Below are 23,395 nucleotides of genomic sequence, written 5' to 3' on the forward strand. Positions count from 1 at the left end.
AGAAACTAGGGAAATCTTATTCTGTTGTAGATAAATGAGTCATTTTAAAATGAATGAAATACATGTATCAGAAAAAAATCAATTAGCTACGGTCACTTTTGCACAAAAATCTGAAAAATGTGTTACGTGTCAAAGTCTAGGACATGACTTAGACACCCTATATATCTTTATCACTATATTCTATGGTCAAAAGCACAATTGACTTATCATTCATACAGATACAAGTGTCCAAGAACATAATTTTCATCTTGTAATCAAAACTAACAAAAACGTGGTGGTTGTTGCTAGTAATATATGCTTCGAAGGGAGGTTCATCTCGAATATTGAAAAATTTGTGTCTTTTTCTATGGTGTTACTTTTTATTTATACAAACATTAAAACAGATATATATATTTTGTTTCTGGATTAAGTGAAATCGTCATTTTGTCCGTTCAATTTCCAGCTTTCTTCATTGGTATAAATTTCTTTAGCTGACCTCTGAAGCTCATAAATTACAATCAGCGTATTAACAAAAGACTTAATATAATTTTCAATGTCAGTTTTTTCAGTGGTAATTTGTCATATATTTTCGCAACATTTGGAATATTTATGGCAAATTGTCCAATATCTGTTTATTTTTTATCAGACATTGATTGGATCAATTTCCTGAAGAAAAAAAATCAGTAAATTCGTACTGGAAGAATATGTTCTACCGTGATAATAGTAGTCATTGAAGGAGAGAAATTACATCTATGAAAGCAGTTTATACATTTTCAGTATGACTATTGGTAAATATTTTTTTACGATAATTTATAAGTGAGTACATACCACTGCAAGATAGTTTAGTCCCGGTTTATAGTTGTCCGGTAGAGAATCCGGAAAATCTAGTTTTATTGCTTTGTCAAAAAACTGAATCTTCTCTGGTGTTGCGGAGAGTTTGGATCCTGTGAGAGTTTCGGTGACGTTTGCCCCAACTTTAAAGAACCGTCTGTCCATGAACTCCTCAATACTCTTGAGTCTCTTCATAGGTACTGTGAATGTTGCAGTCCCGTCAATCTGTGTGTACAGGTTTAAATCTTGGTCAAGAATATATTCTAATTTACGTACTGCATAGTGTCTTCAGCGTTTTCTGTTGAGAACATTTCACAACGGTAGACAGTGTTTAACTTTATCGGTTTTCAGCCATTTTCTGTAAAGTTAACCTGGTTGCAAATCTACCGTTTGAAAGAAGTATATTTCATTTTTGCAAAAAGAATTTTAGTATCCTCGAAATTGTTTATCTTCAATTCAATATACTTCAACTGCCTTAAATAACTGAATTTATTAAAAGAAAAGATGGTGAAGTAGTACTGTGCGAAGATGCGAAGGCGAATCGCGACAGTACGATGGTCTTGCGAGACAATACGATGGTGACACGACATTGGCGAAGCGCGACAGTGCGATATCCCATGTGGATTCGAAATCATACATGCAAAACGATTTCATGATTTGCTATTGGCACCTGCATTTTACCTGACAAAGCTGTTTTGCCATATACATTACTGGGCTGTTAAACTGAAAAAATACTGATATTTACTTGACAAGAAATGTTCAAGCAATATGAATTCTTATTTTATCAGTTATCATGAAATGGACGCGTCCTCACGTTTGCGCGGGAATAGATCTTAATTGTAAACGATGTCAATTAAACTATGTATGTAACGCACTTACCGGTAACTGTAGTTCAATTTCGCTGCTGACCTTGACCCTTGTACCATTTATCCAGTTGAAACGAGGATGCTCGAGTTCGATCCTCACATCTGCGGTACCTTTCACGGGTTTTCCGTAAGTATACCTAAAATTAAGTAAAAAGCATTACAATAAAAAACGACATGAATATATCCATGAAATAATTTAAGCATTAAAACGTAGAAATGAAAATAAAATGTTTATCATACGTACAATGTACTAAAGCTAACAAATATAAATGACATATTTTGTAAATGTCTTACTTAGAATTGCTTTATACACACCTATATGAGGACTTTAGAAATATTTCAAATTGATCTTTGTTATTCATGGACAACAAATATCTTAGCTTGATAAAGACTGAGCTCTCCATAAAGATATATACCAGTTATAATTAAGAATATGACACCTTATCAAGCTTGGTGTGGTCTGTATTCAATATAAGTGCATACTTAACACTCAACGCAGAGACAGATTTTTTGTACTTGGAAAAAAATTCATGATACGTTGCAGCAGTGTTTAGTGTACTGCTGCTCACCCATTCGATACCTTATTTCAAAAAGATTAGTGTCGTTGGAAAGTGCATGAAACCAGCTACAATATGACACCTTTCATTTGTATTTCTACCGATTGCAAGGTCCAGGAGAGTCTCGTGTGGGTATAGAAATATACAAACATGGATGAAATTACACTGATGAAAAATGACATCTGAAAATTGGAACTTCGTGGGGTGGAGCTTTCTGATATATCGTCAAGCAAGTAAGTAAGTTGTGGTCTCTACTTGTAAATTTACATATTCGTGACTGAATAAGATTATTTTCGTGATTATATATAATGACATATATATCGGTGGAAGTATATCTTACTTTGCTGTCACTTTCCCTTCAAAGTCTGTGTCTGTAGTTCTTCCGTAAGGTGGCAATTCAACAGATACTTCAAACTTTGGTAACACTGTGAAATGGTGAGAATTTGATTTTAACGATCAATCTATAAATGAAAACATGTTGGCAAATTTGAACGACGCCCACACGTCAGAACGACAAATAAAGCGCTCGGATACAACACCCGAGATATTGGCGGTTGTTCTGGTGGTGGCTCCATCACACCGAGTAATTGTCGTACCGTGGTACCGGTGTTAAGTTCAATTATCGTTCAATTGTCGTTTGGTGCCCCCCGCCAGAGCGATAAATATCATATTTGTCGTAATTGCGTGCTGGTGCCTTTACAGTGCGCAAAGTCAACACTCAAGCAGTTGTATCGTTCTGGCGTTGGCACAATTCAAAGGCACCAAGACGACAACAGTCAAGAACGAGATCAGCCATGAATATGGAAAAATATTGACGTTTCAGGTTCCATTGAAACCTAATGAGTATGTAATAAATCCACAATATACAATGCATGTCTACAATGAGTGTTTATCATAGTTTAACATCGTTTTAATTGAAACGTTTGTTTCTTTAATAAAATAATCGTTATAAATTGTTGTTTACCATATTCGTCGACAGTGAATGTCTTTTCCGTCTTCTCTTTCTAAAACGAAAACAAGAAAATAATACATTTGTTAAAGTGTTATGCATCTGTAAAATTATTTTGCAAATTATTCACGAGGCCCTTTCAAGGCTGAAAATTTAAAAAAAAAAAAAAGAGGAAAAAAAAAGAACAACAAACGTTATCTTATCTATTGCAGAAGTTGCAATGCTTCGAGGTAATTTACTGCAGACATGACGTCAAGGACGTTATAAATTCAGTAAGACGTCGCGACTAAATATGTTAAACAGATACCAAGAGAGCTCGGGCCATTTTTTTTCCATATGCACACTGTCTGAATTTCAGTAGTGTTATTTGTATCTAAAAAACTACCTGCTAACATACCGAATAAATTTTTAATGCAGAATATGTAAACTGTTCATAAATTATCACAACAATAGTGCACTGATGCGTAAGAACAAAGAAGTCTCGAACTGCGCCTTCGCCTGTGAAATTTACAATGGCTAAATTGACACTATAAACTAAGCATACTACGCACAATTATGTTGTATTTATTTATTTTTCTGCTATTTACTCAAAGTGACAAACATCTTATAAAAGCATTTTATTGCTTCACATAAAAAGAATATGTAATTTGACCTTGGGGGGTAGGCAAATGTGTATAAAAATAAACATACTCCAAGAGACACTTTGATTTTCCAGTCGCCAAGCACAGGTGCGTCTGACATAGGCAGTTCAGTTTCAAAGATACCTCCACCTTCCATTAGCTCCTTTTTTGTGACGTCATACTGATTAATCTTGTTTCCGACAGGATCCTGGGTTAAAGGTAGTATTTTTGATGTAATTATGAATATTTAAACATATACATTGCTTCTTTTCCATTAAAATATAATATCAAGAAATATTGACTTAAGCCGTCTTAAAAGACCCTCATCAGATATACATGTATATGAATACATAAATATGTACCATAAATGTGTGTCAAGGACTGAAATCATAATTAAACCGACAATTAGTTTAAAATATCTTTCAGCCTTAAATGGCACGAGATATTCATGTTTTGTTTACTTGTACATTATATTTTAGTGTTCTTCTTTTTACAATAATGTTTGTGCACAACCATATCTATTTTGTGATCACATTGATACCATATATTGTAGTGATTATTCATATTTTTAGACTTCTAACTGGGACATGATATATCTTTAATTTTAAATTTATTCTCAGAGTTATCTAACAAACTGCTAAATTTATTCTTTTCATCCTCATATTGTGCAAACTCAGCACTGATGTGTTTTAAAGCAGTAATGAAGATATATGATGCAAATTAGCACCTATACTTACAAATATATCTACATCCATCTTGTCAAAGATGACTTTAAGGTCAGGAGTCACACCAAATATTCTGAAGTGTACTGGAAATTGAAAAATTCATGCAATTCAGAATATGCTATAGCAAAGCAAAGGTTTTCTAGCTACCGAAACAAATGTGCTGTGGCTAATTTATTTTAAAATCACTATATATAGACTAGCAAACCTCTACAGAAAGTGAGAGTAATGTGTCAAGATATGTTTTAAGGGACATTTAGTAAGCCATCTGTCTCCAAAAGTCGATACATCCGTTTTGCGTTCACGCTTTGCCACGGAATGCGCATATATAAAAAGATGTTTTAACAGCACGTGAGCATGAGAATCTCTCTGTCACGTTTTCTTTCCTGTTAAAACATCCCTGAAAAGTGCCGAGAACAACAGTTTTATGACAGAATGAATGTTAACGAAAACATAGTATCATGTAAATCTTGAATCTTGATCTTTTTAACCCTTTATCACTTTCATCTGGATGAAAAATGTGTATTGACAAGAAATAAACGAGACGATTTCTCAAGCAAGATTTTTTGCCAATTCAAAATGAATCATTACAAATGCCTAAGGCTGATATTTTTCTTGTCAAGTCTGAAAAATCTGCTGACAAATAGCTTTGCATTCTATGCTTTTCATCCCTTTAACCTTTTTTTCAAATTAAAAACAAACAAACAAACAAACAAATAAACAAAAATCGGACAAATGAGCCGTACAGTTGTTTACGTGTCAGTTAAAATATTAAGTGAAAAACTTTACGAATGCCGTGCTATTCCGGCCATGGCGGTAAAATAGAATCGAGCCCACCCTTTATTCTAGCTCAGTTTGTTTAAACTTGTTTATTACCAGTAATACATATACAAATTTGAACAAGATAAGTAGGAAAGGGTAAACACAAAATACTTAATTTAGTCTACAGAATTCTTCTCCACAGCTTAAAAAATACCATTAATAAATATATTATGGAAGTTTGCATCTGAGGGGGCGAGGTCTGTGTGCGCGAGAGGTCAACTTATAATCTTTCAATAATTATGTAGGTGGTTATCTGAGGTTCCAGAAAATCCATGGTGATAATCCCAAATCATGGTGCCGTCGGAGAAATCCAAGATGGCCGCAAAATTTGCAGTTGCACAAAACTCCCTATTTTTGCCAGTGCCTTACACATTGTGTGACTAAAGTGAGCTTTATATGGCTCTTTTTATCACATTTAATCAAGAATTCGCTGTCCATTGCAGTTTTGTTGAAAAATACACAATTTATTTCCATGGAAACGGTAAATAGTATTCAAACTTCATTTTTATTAAATTGTACTTTTAATTTTATTAAACTGTACTTTTAATAAACCTTCGGCATTTGTTGGACAAAAATCGCTATGGGATATAAAACATTGATCAAATGTGATAAAATGAGCTGTAAAAAGTACATTTCAATCGGAAAATGTGTAAGGAATTGGCAAATGTAATGGAGCTTTGTGCAACTGCAAATTTTGGTGGCCATCTTGGTGGCTATCTTTGATTTATCGAAGGACGCCATGATTTGAGACTTTCATCCACAATATTTTCTTGCATTTCAGATAACCACCTTCACTATTCTACAACGATTTTCAGAGGGGACCTCTCATGCACACGGAACCTCTATCTCAAGATTCTGTAGTACGCATGTCCAGAAATGAGACCGTGTTTTGAAGAGTATTGTCCCGTGATTATTAAGCCAAATTGTTCAAATTTGATTGTTTCCCTTTATCCTCGTTATTGAGCTGGACACGACTAAGTCTGCCTTTGCGATCAACGTAGATCATGATCAGCATGCACATCCGTGCAGTCTGATCATAATCTTCATCGTTCGCCTTTCAGTCAGTTTTGTTTTGATATGCACCCCTTTTAACAGTAAATGGTTCTGTCCAAATTGAAGGATGGACAAGTTCATTATAGAAATTTAGCAGGGTAAGGGTTTAAATGAAATAGATCAGTCTTACCAGTTTGACCAGGTTTATAAATGGCCTTGTCTGTCTGTATGAACACTGAATGACTCTTGCTGTCATAGCTTAGGTCTGTAGAGTTTTCAAATGTTAGTCCTCCTGTGCCAACAATTTTAAGGATATACTGTCCTTCCGGTAGATTGTCTGGTATCTATATAATACAGACCAGAAAATGTAAGGTGATAACTTTAATACAATAACCAAATGAATTTTGTAAAATATCATTTTTTTAAAAATAAACTATTGGAATATTGGAGTGAAAAAATATTTGATAACGTCACAGTGAAAAATGTTGTGGTACTGATCTGAAGAAAACATTTCGTTTTACTTGTGAACACCGGGTTAAAATTAACATTTTGTCGAATTTACATTTAAACAAACAAATATCCTCTGTTTTGGAATGATTTTTAAATGAACTTCTTTCAGTTTTGAATTGTAAACGGGTTGTTTGGCAGTAATTATATTAGTTATACAACACTCGTACTCAAAACATGAGGCCTGAGTACAAACTTATTCAGATAGAGAACAAAACATCAAAACTTTGTCAGACGACATAATACATACCGGAAGAATTATATCTCGAGCCTGCTTGTCCACCAACGTCGCCCGCGTTGTACTAACTGGTTCTGGTTTGATTGGAGTCTGTGCCGAAGTTGTCGGTTCTGGTGGAGAAAACGGAAGAAATCTTGGCCCAAAGTCCTTTTTAACCCCCTTTTCTAACGTAGCTGTAACTTCCACAGGGGTTAAAGGATCAACTAGGAGTGATCCCTGGATTGTGAGATTATGTCCTGGTCGGATTGTATTCGGCGAAATGAAAAGATAGGTACTGAAATGTGAAACGTAAATGGCGATCAGACAAGACAGATTAACCATAATGAAATATGAGTAGAACAACTAGACAGTGTCAATGTTAAATTAATGAAGACTTAGTAAGCAAACGACAAAACAAATCAACTTTAAATCGAATAAAAAAAGGCTGCGAGAGCAGCATAAATTTCAGACGTTTTCTTATTGTAAACGTCGAAAACTAATATATGTTTTCTTATTGTAAACGTCGAAAACTATCACAGCCAGTCCAAAGCAACACGGTCTACATCATTTAGGTGAATTTAATAAATAAACTCGAACAGAAAAAAATGTACAATAAATTTGCTAATATCATTATGTCTAATTAGTGACACATATATCAAAGCCATACTCGTTTTAATGCAATGCTTTTTCATTCTAGGTGTGATTAACTTGAAAAAAAAAATGTTTCAATAATGTATTACTTAGCAAAATTTGGCACAAGAGGCAACGTTTTTATATTTTGTCTTCTCTTTAAACTTCAAACACCTAAATTTTGTTATAAAAACCAACTGTCCCTCCATTGTAGCTTTAATTTATATATTGCCCACCTGTCGTATACATGTATAAAAGTCAGCGTTGCATTTTCAGCGTAAATAGAAAAAATGGCATTTATGTGCGATCAGACAAACGAAAAAAATATACGTTGTATCCCTAAAATAACCTTGACAGATGAATTAATTGTTTATACCAAATTAAGATAATGGAATCATTTATTATCGTAGTATATATATGACAGGCGTTGTAAAATACGAAGCTGAAAATAAATTTCAACATATTATTATATCGGCGAACTTACTTTTCTGAGGTCACATATGATACTACATAAGTTAAATATAAAAACAGGCATCTGCCAAGGAAATCCTTCTTCTCCATTATCATTCCTATAAAATAGAAAATATTTTAAGAGAATTAAATAGAATATAATTGCGTTCAAAGGAGAACATGATATATATATAAAGATACCTTTTTACACTATATCAGTCAATATGTCTTAATTAAGGCTAATTTTGTTGAAATAACTGCGCAGTGATTAATCGACATGCCGAACATTTACAAATTACCTTCGTCTTTTTATACCCCTCGGGCTTATTGTTTTATTTTTAAAAATATTATTCGTTAGTTGCACGTTAAACATAATTTTGACTATGACGTCAGTCAATGGCTATTTACATATTTTGCGTTGTTGAACACACATAAACAACACGTATATATTGAGCGGCCGTAAACACTTTATGTATTTCATTCTCTTAACAAGGAAGATATCAGTCAACTGGTGCAACAACCAATGACTAAATGAATGCACAGAATTTAATATCGAAGGCAACAGTATTAGCTTTGCAACAGGTAATATGAAAGAAAAGGAAATCGTTTGTTTTTTTCTAAAAAAAAAAAACGAAACAATTCAATTACCAAATAAAATATTTATATAAATATTTTGCCGACCACTGTTCATAGGATTTTCGCGTGTATTAGCATACACTCCCTTAACACGTATAAAACTTGCAACTTGCCTCTCTGAAGTTCGAAACTTTGCGTCTTCAACTAAACTAACTGTCGAAAATTTCTAAAACATTACATTTTTACTGATGACACAATTATTTATACTGCTTGTTTAAAAAAATGTAAAAACTTAAAAATGCATATTAAATGCGCGTAAAATTTATGCATGATAATAATTAATACATAATTCATAATTTATGATGATGGAATGTTCACGTTCTTGGGAATTTACAAATGATATCTCCCTTTTCCTTGGTGAAGTGCCTTGTTTGTTAAAACTGCTGATAGATCTATATTTTGAGTTACTATTATATGAAAAATAATCATTTTCGAAGGAAACTTGGGACTTTGTCGTCTTTTTCTTATCTGAGAAAAGGAAAAAAGTTGTTTATAATCTGTTTATAGTCTTATGTATGACGCGTAGACAGCTTATTTACAGCCATCAGCGGTAATTCATATAAGGAGAACGGACGCAGTGGTCCAATGGTAACATTGTCTGACTAGGAAACCAGGGGACGTGGGATCTAGCCCCCGCTCCTCCAACTAAAAATTACCAACAACGGAATAAGAGTCCAATATATGGGTGCCAATATAGATTACCGGTGGCGACTATAAGCAAGCTTTTATATACACAAACACACATATAAGCGATTCTTCAAGAGAACTACTAGTTGTGTAAGTAAGGTCATAGTGCAATATACAGAAGACGCTCCAATGCCAGAAGTTCCCTTGGTCCTTTAGCTTGTCAGATGTAATACACTCATAAACAGGACTCTTATGTCAGTCTTAATAATGTTTAGTTGCCGGAGCGGGCGCTCGATTTTCTATATATTTACTAAGAGCATTCTGCACATTCTAATCAACTTATTTTGTACAATATAGAAATTGATTAAACGCAACATGATTTACGGAGAAAACTCATTAAATATCTTTTTTTTTTAAAAAAGACAAAATCGAGCGTGTATGTTAAAAAATGCCATTTATACCGACTATAAGCAATTTAATAATAGTATAACATTCACATTAAGATTTTTAGTCAATGAAAAATAAAAAAAAATAAATAGAGGATAATTGTTGGTTTCGGTGTAATATCACGTTATAATTTCACCGAGTGTGCACCAAAAGTGATATTTTCACGAGTGGCGCAGCCACGAGTGAAAATAACAACTTTTGGTGTTCACGAGTGAAATTACCGTGATATTACATCGATACCAACAATTTTTCTGTTTATTTTATGTCTAAAACTCTACTTTTGTTGTGTTTATTTCAATAAAATGTCGAAATTTGCGGGAAATTTTATCAGGAAGCATCGCAAAGATGACGTCATTTTAACGACGTCATCGTCATATTGTTTCCGGCTTTCAGTATGCTCGGTAAACTTTTTGACGTTAATCCGGGTATCAGATTTGATAATTTTCACTGAGTGGCCAGTGAGTTTATCAGGATATAATTCACCGTTATATTTCGATAAACCACCGAAAAACATAAAATAAAACTCAATAAACATAATTAGAAATAAAAAGGAAAAAGAAAAACAACAATATTAAAGAAAAAAAAATACAACGTTTAAACCTTAAACACAAAATTATCTTAAAAGTTTGAAACTTACCCTTTTCCGCAACTTAGTCGGTAAATCAAATAGACCTTACGTCTGAACTTGTCTTTCTTTCCACCATATAATTGATTTAATTGTAATGTTAAACACCTGAAAAGGCAAGACTTATTTTTCTACACGATATTTTTATTCAGGTCCACACACGTATCAAAGAAATATTATGCAAATTTAATTGAAATGATTTGAATGTAACTGCATTAACGTTGTCAGGGAAAACGGTTTAATACTTATATGAATGTACGATGTTCACGCCTGAGTAAATATTTTCGACGTTAAACGGTAACGTAAGCCATAAATGTAAGTATTCCTATTAATCAACTAAACTTGACATTGACATAAAACTGTAAATGTACGCGCTGTTTGAAACAGTTTATAAACATATGATTCATGCATGTGGTGTGAAAAATGAAATCTCATTCACGAAAATGGTTAAACGTACCATGTCGAGATGTGCCAATGTTTATTTAAAAAAATATTCATGTTTTTCGGTGGTTAGTTTCAACATAACCATAAAGTTTAACATAAGATGGAATAATCTAAACAAGACTCTGTTCTTATTCGTCATGACGTCATCCCTGTTTACGGAAGTACACCCACGCGCTTTGTTTCGATTCGATGTTTTAGTGAGTTTAAAGCACGCGCAAATCAACATATTTTTGACTGCTTTGAAATCATGACTTTGAGCAAAATTATTCATTTTATTTGTACACCATCACGTCAAATGTCATAATGTCGCACTAAATACGCCTGTTCTAGTGTTTTATATACCTAATAAGATGAACAATTTTGATACAAACTTTCAACTATTTATAATTCATATTTTCCCGCGACCAAGGGTATATCTAGCAAAATTATAGTTGGCAGTTTCAATATGAAATCATAGTATATGAAACATGGTTATATTTTAATAAACCGCAAAACATAAATTCTTACATGCCTTGATTTGTTTTGTCAGTTGAACAGAGAAGAAAGTGAACCATTGCATATGCTGATACAAACAACGTTGAGGCTTTGACTGGTGAAAGAACATTATCGTACCGTTTTACCCAGAGTTACAGTCCTTGAATTAGCAAATATTCATTACATTACCTACTGTCAACACACTAGAGTAGATTCAATCATTACCAGTCTGTTGATATTTTTATCTTTTTGTAGAATGTGAATGTATAAAAATGGTATATAAAGCTCGATTTTCGGACAGACCGACCAAAAAAGCGAAGGCTACTTTGCGGCAATTTAAATGCACCATCAGGATTCCATATTTTGATCTCGTAAATACTTAATCTTTAGCCTGCTGAAGGCAAGTGATACTGCCTTTGCAACCAGTGCAGACCATAATTAGCCTGCACATCCTTGCAGTATGATCATGATCTGCTCTGTTCGCAATTCAGTCAGTAAATTTTCAGTCAACACCCCTCTGAATAAAAGGTAGCACTGCCAAAATTGAATGATAGACTGGTCCATTTTAGGAGTTTAGCAGGTTAAAGACTTTTATTAGTACCAGTCTAAACAACATTCGCATAAATTATGTATGCCGCTATAACTGTGATTTCAGTCAAGATAGATTATTATTTATTTTTATAATTATCATTATTATTAGTTAAATGCTTGATAAGTTCACAAATACTAAATAGTGGTGTTAAGCGCCCTTGATCTAACAATTAATTCGGGATGACAGAAAGCCATTAAATGACTGTGACCTTCATATTTGTGTTATTGTTAGAAATAATTGTACAGGTCTATAATGCTAAAGCACATACAGGTACCACAGTTTATGTGAGCGATTAAGGACCATCATGACTCCCCTGTTTCTATCTTACAAATGAAAATTTTGGCAACTCGTTTGTGGTCCGCTTGCCATCGTCGTCGCACGGACGGTTCGGTGAATGTATATTAGTCTGTCCATTTTGTCCGTTTTTTTGTCCGGCTTAAAACTTCATTATGCTTCAAATAATTTTCAAATAATTTTCATAACGGCTGAGACACAAGCTCAATGCTAGAGTCTAATATAGGTCAAATTCGCACTGGCAGACTCGACATGTTTCGCTTAGGTATCCCGTGTAAAAAAAGGGTGATTGCTTTCATACTCCCATGGTTATGTTACCACACGTCCCAAACAGTACAATGCTGTGTTGTATTGAACTAATCTGTTAAAAAAGATGTTATAGCCACAAGGAGAGGAATAAGTGTACGTAACTGATATATGTACCATGTGTAGATTAAAAACAGTGTCTCAGTAAACACATTTGTTTTCTAGCTGTCAACGCTCGCTCCTTCATCAAATAAACGCAAGTAAATAAATCGCATTTTGCCAGACGAATGGATAAAAACAGTGCAAATTCAAACATTGGACAGTAGATGATTTGTTATTGAATAGAAATATACGCGACGACGGAGGATTCAAACTCTGGACGGACATAAACAGTAAGCCGATATATCTATAACATCTCAACGTCGACTGTAAAACTTCTATAACTTGTAATCGGCGTGAAGTTGGCAGTACAGCAGTAGCAGCAGTAGTAGCAGTTAACTGCTACTACTACTGCCAGCAGTTACAGCAGTTAACTGCTACTACTGCCAGCAGTTACAGCAGTTAATAAGTTGTTACACTAGTTTATGTTACTGACATTAGATATTTTGTTTCCCTTTCTTTACAATAGACATTCATATCAGTACATCAAAATGCTGTCTCATATTGCCATTTTCCCTTTATTTACTGTTATTTTACAGAGGGATGCGCTCCCTGTCCCCACACCCATGCTCCTACGCACATGGTAAAGTATGTTTCAACAAGTTTGATGTAATTAATTCCCCTGATTTACTCGTTATGAAAACGAAAGTAGAAAAATCGCGATTTTCCAGACAGTTACATGTGAATGGTTTCGTAAGTGGCCCGGGTACGTTTTCTTAATAAAATGAATAAATGTATTTTATAGGCATAAATATTCATTGGATTATCTTTAATGATTACTGAAGTGAAGATATGAATAAATATTGACAAAAAGTTGCTTGCGATAAAATCGGATTTCCTGGCTCCGTATAGACAAGTAGAATGAAACTAGATTTATGTATCAATACTTCGCACAAGGTAGATTTAAGAAAGAGGAAAGTTTGGGGGTCCCCAGCTCCGCCCCAGACATTTATTAGCGGATCGGACCGGGTGGCCGTTGTAGAGAGGGTTGTCCCCCACCAGGCACGGGTGGCCGCCATTCCGGGAAAACTCTTGTTTGGGAGGAACCCGGGTCGAGGTGTGAGGCGGGGGTGGGTCGGTGGTGGCCTAAAATCGTTCCAGCAGTTAATAGGAGGTCCCTACGGGACCTTTATCTAGGGTTGAGACCGGGTGGCCGTTGTAGAGGGTGGCGGTCTATGGGGGGCCAGCATAGTGGCTATTCCGGGAAAACTCTTGTTTACTCGCGAGCGGGTCTCAAAGTTGGTTTCAGGCCGGGCGGTGTTTGCCGGAAAACTCTTGTTTTTAAAAAATCAGGTCGGAGTGTGGTTGGAGTGGCTTTCTTTCAGCGGTAAATACACCAGAAATATATACGAAACTTGTTTATTGCTCTTGTTGGCAGTAACAAGAACCTTGTTAATTGCTGTCATAAACGATTTTAGTGCTAGCAGTCACAGGAACCTGGTAAATCACTTTCATAAAATATTTAACCGCTGGTAGTTACGCTTAGAAAACTGATAAACTGCTCTTTTAAACCATTTGACTGCTGACAGTAACACAAGAAAAGTTGGAAACTGCTTTCATTGGTCATTACACTGCTTGAAGTAACAGAAGTCTGGTAAACAGCTCTCATAGACCACTTAACTGCTGGCACAAACATAATTGAGACTGCTGGTCTTACATAATTTATATGAGAATTTTAAACTGCTCGTATATACCAGTTAACTGCTAGCAATAACAGACATAAAAACCTGATCAACTGTTCAAATAAACGTTCTTATAAGCTATTTAACTGCTGAGAGTAAAATAGTAAGAAAAATGACGAAACTGCTCTTAGTAATACTGTATTATTGCTGGGTGTTGCATATCCTGCTCTTAAAAATATCATTTAACTACCTGTAATAACATATACATGAAACTGATGAAGGTAATCGCAGAAACAACTTTTAACTATTGACAGTAACATTTATCTGACACTGATACCAGATATCGTCATTTAACTGCTATCATTATATAATATAATGTTTATAGGAAATATAGAAAACTCAAAAATTCGTATATTTTAACAGCTGTCAAAAACATATAGAAAACAGCTGAAACTGTAGTAAGTGACAATATGTAACTGCTGGCAGTGACATACACAAAGAAATGATAAAGCATGTCGTAGAAACATCATTTACCTGCTGGCGATAACATCTGTAACGGGCTGAGGAGTGTTCGAATCCCGACTCGGCACTTTTCCCGCCTCATTATCGTGGAAGAAGCACAGATGTAAAATCATTGCACATAACACTTGGCAACAGAACATAACAAGTTTTTGTCCGTAAAAGAAAAGACCATTGAGTAATTTTGTAACAAAAAAAATGAATATCCTTGGACGTTGCACTTGCGCGATCCAATAACATTAAATTTAATAAGAACAACTGAACGCGCACGGGACTTCGTTTACAAGTTTGAAGATAGAAATAGATTAAGAACGCTTCAGTATACGATACGGACAAATGTATGTGTGAAGGGTAGGTTTGACGGCCTATTATACATCTGTATTATGTCATTCGCATCACCTAACTGGTAATACAGCTTTATTAACTGTTGTAACTGCTGGCAGTGGCAGCAGTTAACTGGTGTTAGTACACACGATAAATTGCTGTCACTGCTGGAAGTTGACTGCGATACGCAATAAACTGCTGTAACTGCTGGCAGTGGTAGCAGTTAACTGGTGTTAGTACAAACGATGAATTGCTGTCACTGCTGGAAGTTGACTGCGATACGCATTAAACTGCTGTAACTGCTGGCAGTATGAACAGTTAACTGTTGTAACTGCTGGCAGTAGCAGCAGTTAACTGCTGTAACTGCTGGCAGTAGGAGCAGTTAACTGCTGTAACTGCTGGCAGTAGCAGCAGTTAACTGCTCCTACTGCTGCTACTGCTGTACTGCCAACTTCACGCTGATTAACTTGGAGTTGTAGCCTGCAAGCCCCACCGATTACCTGATGGATATTCCTATTGCACCAAGGTCATTCTTAAGGCAGTATGGTGGATAAAAAGGGGGCGGTGTACTTTTACTGTTCTTGCCCCTATCCATGCAAATATCGACACAATCTATTGTAAACAAACAACGATCCTTACGGAAACTAAATTCGTCTCTCTGGTTGAATGAAATGCCCAAAATTAAATAATACAGACAATTAAACTGAATTGCCACGTCCTATATATTGCCGCTTCGAAACATGTATGCAAATGTCGGCACTTTGATTTTGTAATCACACTGCTTTATTAATGTTAGTCCTTGTTGGATGCCCAAAAATGCAGGAAATGGCGTTTAGAAAGAACAATGTTTGCGCGGGTGTGTTGAAGGCTGGCGGGGATTGAGACATCCTTTTTAAGGCACAATGCACGTACGTCTAAACAATCGCTTACTCACCCTTTCCCATATCTTTGTTGTTGTTTTTTTGGAGTCGGAGGGAGGGGGACACTTAGAGTTGCCCTTGTCCGTCCGTCTGTCAGTTCGTCCATCAGAATTTTTGTCGTGCATATCTCAAAAAGTATTTGACAATGAGAATCAAATCTCACATGATGTCATTCAGCATGTGAAATTGTGCCCTTGGTGTATTCTTTGGGGTTTCACACAGCCAGACCAGAGCTTCTGCCCTTGACTTAGACAAAAATATGTCTAAAGGGCCTGAAAGTTAGTGACGCATGTATCTCAACAAGAACTTGGCCGAGAATTATGGAACATTATCAGAATATTATTCAGCATGTGATGTTGTGCACCTGAGGTTTTGTTTGAGAATTGAATAAGTTCTACCTGAGTTATGACCCTTGACTTAGTCGAAAAATATGCATAAAAGGGCATGAAAGTTCGTGTCGCACGTACCTTAAAATATATTTGACTTAGGATTATGAAACATAGTTTGCGTATTATTCAGCATCTGAAGTTGTGCACATAGGTTTTTGTTTGAAATTTCTGTCTGACAGACCAGAGTAATGGCCCTTAATTTAGTCAAAAATATGCATTAATGACATATTTGGGATTTCTATGTCCAGACGAGAGTTATGGTCGTTGACTTAACTGAAAATACACATTAAATGCTTAAACGTTTATGTTGCAAAATAAGTTCACCTAGGGTCATGAAACCATGTACAGTGGCAGAAAATGAGGACACCAATGGACACACATGTAGTTTGTTCTGCGTTGACGGTTGAAATAGAGGATATTACATGAGTGTCTTTTCATACTGAATTTATTTAACGAGTTGAATAAAATAATAAAATGCGAGGCTCTGCCGAGCATTATATCAATTTTATTCAACCAGTTTAATCAATTCAATGTGGAAAGTCACAAATGTAATATTCTTTTTATCACATGATAGCCTTTCCGGCCGAAACATAAAAAATCTTCTTTCTTTTACTATATGTTATAAACAAGACAATTTGACCAACGTCTCCGATACTATAAATGACGTCGACGTCAAAGCTTTATTACACTAGTGTATTATCATTTTTATTTAATGGCTTTATTACACTCCTGCGACGTCAAACGTGTGATAAATGTACGTTTTCGCTTTACTACAGGTAAACGTAAATTTCGCAAATTTTTGACATATTCGTGCGAATTTTTGTGAAATATTTACACGAGTTCTTCACACGTGTGAGGAATTCAAATAAAACGTGATAAAAATATGTTTCTGTGAAATTTACTGTTCAACAGGGCTACATTATAAACCACTTTCGTTTAGCAAATACTACCGTAACGTTTAAAACAGGTTTTAAATCGGCGTTTACTTTCCTGAAATAGTTCTTCATCTTTTTTATCAGCGCAGAATGTAGACTGATATCTAACTTCACCTTCCCGTTAAAAAAATATCACGTAAGTCGTGCTTCCAACACCATTGAACACTATTTATACACGATGGGTGGTCATACGTCCGGCGTAATAATTTCACGAGGGAGCAGCGACGTTTAACAGTCACGGTTTTGCTATAAATTATTTCTTAACTAAACAATTTTAAGTACCGTTGTGTAACGATTTATTAATCGCAACTGTTGTATACTTCTTATCGTAAAAGTCATTTAACGTTATATTTATGTCTTCCTTCGTTTGTTGGCTCATAATTTTCTTTTATAGGCCATGAAAAACGTGCAACACTTAATGAGTGCGTATAAAAATTTAATATTTTGCAAAGTCTAAAAATACAGCAAATTTACGTTATGTAGATTTGAAATTGAATAGCATTCACTAAGATGAATAATCATTATTCTTACTGAGCATTTTGAAACACAGTTAAAAATCTGAGAATGTCGGATCGATGGAAAATGTTGCTAGATTCTATATCCGGGATTAATTTCTCTTATGCAGGTGGTTGTTGGCTCGCGTCTTCCGCCAGACTTGCGCAATGCCATTTTGACGACACGTGAATACTCGTTTAGAATTCGGAAGCTACATACTTAAAGTTCCGTAATTAAGCCCTCTACAGACGGTAGGTTTTTGTTGTACAACACTAATTATCTCAAAGATGTACAATTTTGAAATTGTACATTTTTCACATACAGACAGTATTCCATTCCCATATAGATCACAGAGATTTACCTAGTAAACATAGTGCATCATGTACTGAAAAGAATGTAACTATTAATAATAAAAAATAATATTCACCTTTTTATGTCCCATGAATTTGATTACGCATGACACAAATGAGCCACGCCATGAGAAAACCAACATAGTGGCTTTGCGACCAGCATGGATGCAGACCAGCCTGTGCATCCGCGCAGTCTGGTCAGGATCATTGATGTTTGCTTTCAAAGCCTACTGCAATTAGAGAAACCGTTAGCGAACAGCATGGACCAGACTGCGCGGATGCTGGTCGGAAACGCACTATGTTGGTTTTCGCATGGCGCGGCTCAAATCATTTAACTTTTCAGTGTCATCTTTTTTCCATTATGCATTAGAGGCCATTTTATATTCAGATTGTTTTTATTTTTTGGGCAATGATTTCTGGAATTTCGTTCACTTGCCTCTTATCAACTAATTATTTACCAATTTGTTGCTTGTCAACGTGGGTGGTACGTAAGGCAAAACTTACGAAATAGAACATGTCCTAATCTGTAAGTCAAGACTTAAGATTTACGAAATCAAGGAATAGCATCATACACACGATAATATTTGGCTGTACATCTTGAATTTAATTGGTGTTGTACAACAAAAACCTACCGTCTGTAGAGGGCTTAAGGCTTCAAATTTTATATTAAAAGAGATTAAGATGTTACATGGTTAGAAAATCACGACTTTCATAAATGAGCTAAAGCTTATTAGAGTTGGGGCTATAAAGGGAGGTAATCGTAAACAACGAATTCAATAATATTCTCTTCTACAATTATCAATATTCAGAGCTTCGGCAAATATAAAAGAAATGAATTATCGAAATAGGATTTATCAAGAAATGGACCTAATTTATATTAAAACAAAACCCGTGAAGCTACATTACACACAAAGGATTATGATCCTTTAATGGTACCTGGCTCCTGGATATTTCCAAACTATATTAATTCCTATGACAGGTTCTACTTAAATGTGTAAATTATCTGTCAGATAATTAAAAACTGCACCAAAAACTAAACTCTGTGATTTGTGCACAAGGCCATTTGACGTCATACATCAAATTTATCTTTTGTTAGCTATCTCAAACGGAACCTATCTGATTACGTAGGCGGCGTCCCGCACTGGGCAAAATAGGTAAGTTTAGTGCATATATATTTTAGCAAAAGGCGTTTCAGTCAAATTTTGAAAAAGATCTCCCTCTAAGTATAGGTTATAGATCATTCACTGACTTTCTAATGCAATTAAGTTTGCCGAAACGGAACGCAGCGTAGTGAAGGCCAAACTTAGAATGTCCGATAAGTGTATATATAACCGACTTATAGTTAAAACGCCCTTTCGTCAGTCAACAAACGACTCACTTAACGAGTAGTTTGTAGACCACAATATTACATTCTTATTCAATGAAAACATAATATGCAGGTTTAACTTTATGCACTCTGGTTTATTTTTAGGCTAGTAGAGGTTAATTGACCTCCGGTTTACATTTGAATTTAATGAACAAAAGGAAAATTTGTCAATATATAAATGGCAACAATTAGTGCACTTTCCGGTCAATGCTGTTTTTTAATCGTGGAGTTATTACAAAGAGTGAAAGGTGCAGAAAGGTAAATCTTGAACTATGAAAGTACAGCTTGCATTATAAAAATGAGGAAAAAACCACACAATTTAATATTTATATAGACGCATTATTTCCTGTATGCAGTCCCTGTTTATGCAGTTGCTCCGCCTCCCTGAATGTGGGCAATCCATAGTAGGCGGAACAATTAATGAATACTCAATACTTAATTTTGCACCACTTCATGATTAAGTGGACCAATTTTTTCAGTTATGAAATAATATGAAAATAAGTTGGTTACTTTTTTGAAAAATCCTTCGCTTGTCACTGGATAAAAAAGACGTTTGAACTATAATAAACATTTTGAATCGTAATATTGCCGATATTGTGCATATATGGGTCCCATATATGTTCCTTTGTGACTTTTCAGTTCAGATAGCGATTTCGAAAGGTCTCGGTACACAGACAGCATGGACAACTCGAAATTCAATAGTAAATGAATCTTTAGATTTAAATCTTACCTGATTCAAGTAACTCGTACCATGTTACAAGCTTGGTAAGTCAGTTTGAGCTATACATACATAGTTAGGATTCCGGTCTTGCTCAGGCGGCCATATTATTGTTTACCTACGTCACGTTGTTATGAGAGAACCGTGCATTTTCCCCGAAAACGTGCATGTTGATGCAACGTTCAAACGTTTGCTATTTCTAAAGACGTCGTAGGTTGGCGATATTGTCGATTCAGAGATGTATTTCTTTGAAGAAAAAAAAATCAACATTGAATCAAATAAGCCAATATGAAAGAACGAAAAAGTCGAATAAAGAATAAATTGTGGTTATGTTTGTTTGTTTGTTTGGTTTACCGTCACTTTGACACAGTTAAGGCCATATGGCAACCTGTCAGCTTTTAATGGTGGAGGAAGACCCAGGGTACACCTACGAGCATTATTTCAGTCACGGACGGGTATTTGGGTAGAACCACCGGACTTCCGTAAGCCAGCTAGATGGCTTTCTCTAAACTCAAACGCGGTTCCAAACATATAGCCATGACGGGCCATCACAGACTTTAAACAGTATAAGATTCTTTTACCGGTTGTAGGTGCAGATGGGAATTCCCGGCCTCGAGGGTCACTGTTTAGGCGGTTACGAGGCTCCAGCCGAGTGACCGCCTAAACAGTTCCCCGAGAGTCGGATATTTCCATCTGTACCTACAACCAGTGACAGAATCTTTTTCTTGCATACCATATTAAAGAAATAAAGAAATGAAATCAATCGAACGGCTTTCTTTTTAGAACTATATCTTCTAGCAGCGTATTTAAACAAAGCGCGGGAAACCAACGTCCGTAAACAGGAAAGACGTCATGACGTTTCAAAGACAAATAACAATGTTTAGTTCCGGTTCTGTTTTATCAGTTTCAGCGTAACGTTATGAATTTTTAATAAAATAACGTGTTTTGAATCGAGAAATATACTATCAGGAAACCAGAGGAACTGTCAAGGTATCGGATATTTATTCCGTTTTATGAAATGAAATGTAAATTGCTACATATATGTAGTTCGTAATACGTCATTTACAGCACGAGAGTCATCTTACACCCTGGGGGTGTAAGATGGATTTTTCAGTACACGATGAAAATACCGTAAATCCCCGTCTGGTATGCAAGAATTGAATGTATTACATGTCTAGATGTTATTTTAAATTATATAACCATTGTTCGTTGAAACAAATTAAACTTTTGTCTCAAACGACGCAACATTGATCATGCCGCCATTATTATTATTACGTTACGTATTATAAGAGACGCAATAAAGTAATAATTTTACATTTCAATTGTTACATGCTCACTCCCATAATATTGACCTTTACGCAATATAACTGCCGCTCTGCACGTTGGGTTCATGGATAAAATGAACAGTTGGGAAATTGAGAACCGTGTTTCGCCGACGTCGGAGGCAGTATTTAAAAATGTATTCAAAATGTTTGAACTTTCGAGCAGTTGTTAAAATGGAAAAAGTAATTAAGACTTATGTTGATAGCGCACACGCGCGCCAGCACAGAAGCCACATTTCGTTATGGCTGCTCGCCAAGACGACATTGCTGTTAATTATTTGATGTTGCCAGTGACCCTCCAGAGTCAGTATGATACGTGGGGTAGGTGAGGTGGGGTGGGGGTAGAAGGGGCGAAGCATTAGCCATGTCCCCATATATATATCATATTGACTCCCAAATGTTAATCATATTGACACCATATTTTATTCTGCGAGAGAGTCTAACAAACCAAGTCATTGAGTTGCTTAATCGACCACTTATTTTAACTCTAATCAGACAAATGTACTGACCATTCACAGAATTATAAGCCTTCACTATGTGACAAAAGTTAAGCCAATAAAAATAGCAGACTCTTGTGGGAGGTATAATGAAACGAAATGTGCGCTCGCCAATTGCGCCTTAAAGAAATATACTTACTAAACCACCATAATTTTACCACAGTGCTTTCAACCGAGCAAAAATATGTTTGCACAGGATGCATATTTTTTCAAAGATACATTTTGACGTCCAATAAAATTTCCCATATTTTGCGGTTACGTTTCAGGTGCAACGAAATCCTATTTTTTAGTTCTACCGGCGTATTGCATACGCTAAGCACACTTGGTTGCACACAAGTCGTCAGTGGTATAGGTAAGTTATGGTGCGACTGTACAAATAATCAGCGTTACTTGACGGCTTGATTGCTTCAGAGTTATAACTTCAAATGTATGCAAAACTGTAGCATTAAAGACTTATATTTTCATTACAAATGCGTTCCTGTCGATACAGCGGTTTCAATGATATCCATAGACCCTAAGTATTTATTGGTGGGATATTCTATAGGTTACAACGTTTTGCCATGTTTGTTACACAAACTTCCAATTTTGGGTAACTTTCATTTTGGTACTGAAAAATATGGCTACTGCGTTTAAAGTACGAGAACACGAAATACTTGTTGTTTTTTTTCATACAAAATACCGTGATTCATTTATATTCATTAGATAACTTGGAAAATATAAAATGCAAATCAGGTTTTCATAAAGTTAAGCTGAGTTAGAATACATGAAATATACGGTTGCGTTAAAATCCTGCAGGAAGGTATTTCTGGTTTCCATGCACTATAAACAAGGTCCTGTATTTTATCTCCAAATAGAATCTACCAAAACGCTATTATTATATTGGTTTAAATATCTTTATTTCTAAAGATGCAGTTACTTGGACAAGATGCATCTCATAAAAATTTAATATATATAAAAGTAACATCATTATCTCCCGAAAGCTTTATCTGATTTATAATATCATTAATACACACCACTTGAAAGAAATGGCAGAAAATATTAAAAGGGGAGGTAAAAACGTATGTAATAAAGATACCTTTTAACATATTGTCTTCCCTTGTCCTTTATTAATGCAGTACTTGCCTACTTCACGGCGATCATTTTTGTCATTCGCTACCACTAACATACAACAACAACAATATAATTGATTTAGCGGTGTTGATTAATTGCGCAGGAAACCCTCGGTACAGTCATTTGAATAAATATATCAAC

At 35.3% G+C, this 23,395-nt stretch overlaps 1 protein-coding gene across 3 annotated transcripts in view; it reads right to left on the reverse strand.

Moving 5' to 3' along the window:
- The window catches only part of LOC123557516 (CD109 antigen-like), a 42,815-nt gene extending 22,345 nt beyond the window's left edge, over positions 1 to 20,470 (reverse strand). For 2 of the 3 annotated variants that reach the window (XM_053543829.1, XM_045349015.2), the window contains exons 1-11: positions 20,338 to 20,470; positions 10,491 to 10,586; positions 8,178 to 8,262; positions 7,097 to 7,358; positions 6,530 to 6,683; positions 4,540 to 4,610; positions 3,873 to 4,010; positions 3,198 to 3,237; positions 2,574 to 2,658; positions 1,690 to 1,813; positions 808 to 1,035 (exon numbers count right to left, since the gene is read on the reverse strand). In XM_053543829.1, the coding sequence (XP_053399804.1) occupies positions 808 to 1,035; positions 1,690 to 1,813; positions 2,574 to 2,658; positions 3,198 to 3,237; positions 3,873 to 4,010; positions 4,540 to 4,610; positions 6,530 to 6,683; positions 7,097 to 7,358; positions 8,178 to 8,260 (1,185 nt within the window). In that variant the 5' untranslated portion in view covers positions 8,261 to 8,262; positions 10,491 to 10,586; positions 20,338 to 20,470. The remainder of the gene's footprint in view (positions 1 to 807; positions 1,036 to 1,689; positions 1,814 to 2,573; positions 2,659 to 3,197; positions 3,238 to 3,872; positions 4,011 to 4,539; positions 4,611 to 6,529; positions 6,684 to 7,096; positions 7,359 to 8,177; positions 8,263 to 10,490; positions 10,587 to 20,337) is intronic. The other variant, XM_045349014.2, reaches the window with a different exon arrangement.
- Positions 20,471 to 23,395: the final 2,925 nt, after the last annotated feature.

The sequence above is a fragment of the Mercenaria mercenaria genome, chromosome 5, assembly GCF_021730395.1.
Source record: "Mercenaria mercenaria strain notata chromosome 5, MADL_Memer_1, whole genome shotgun sequence".
Taxonomy (NCBI): domain Eukaryota; kingdom Metazoa; phylum Mollusca; class Bivalvia; order Venerida; family Veneridae; genus Mercenaria; species Mercenaria mercenaria.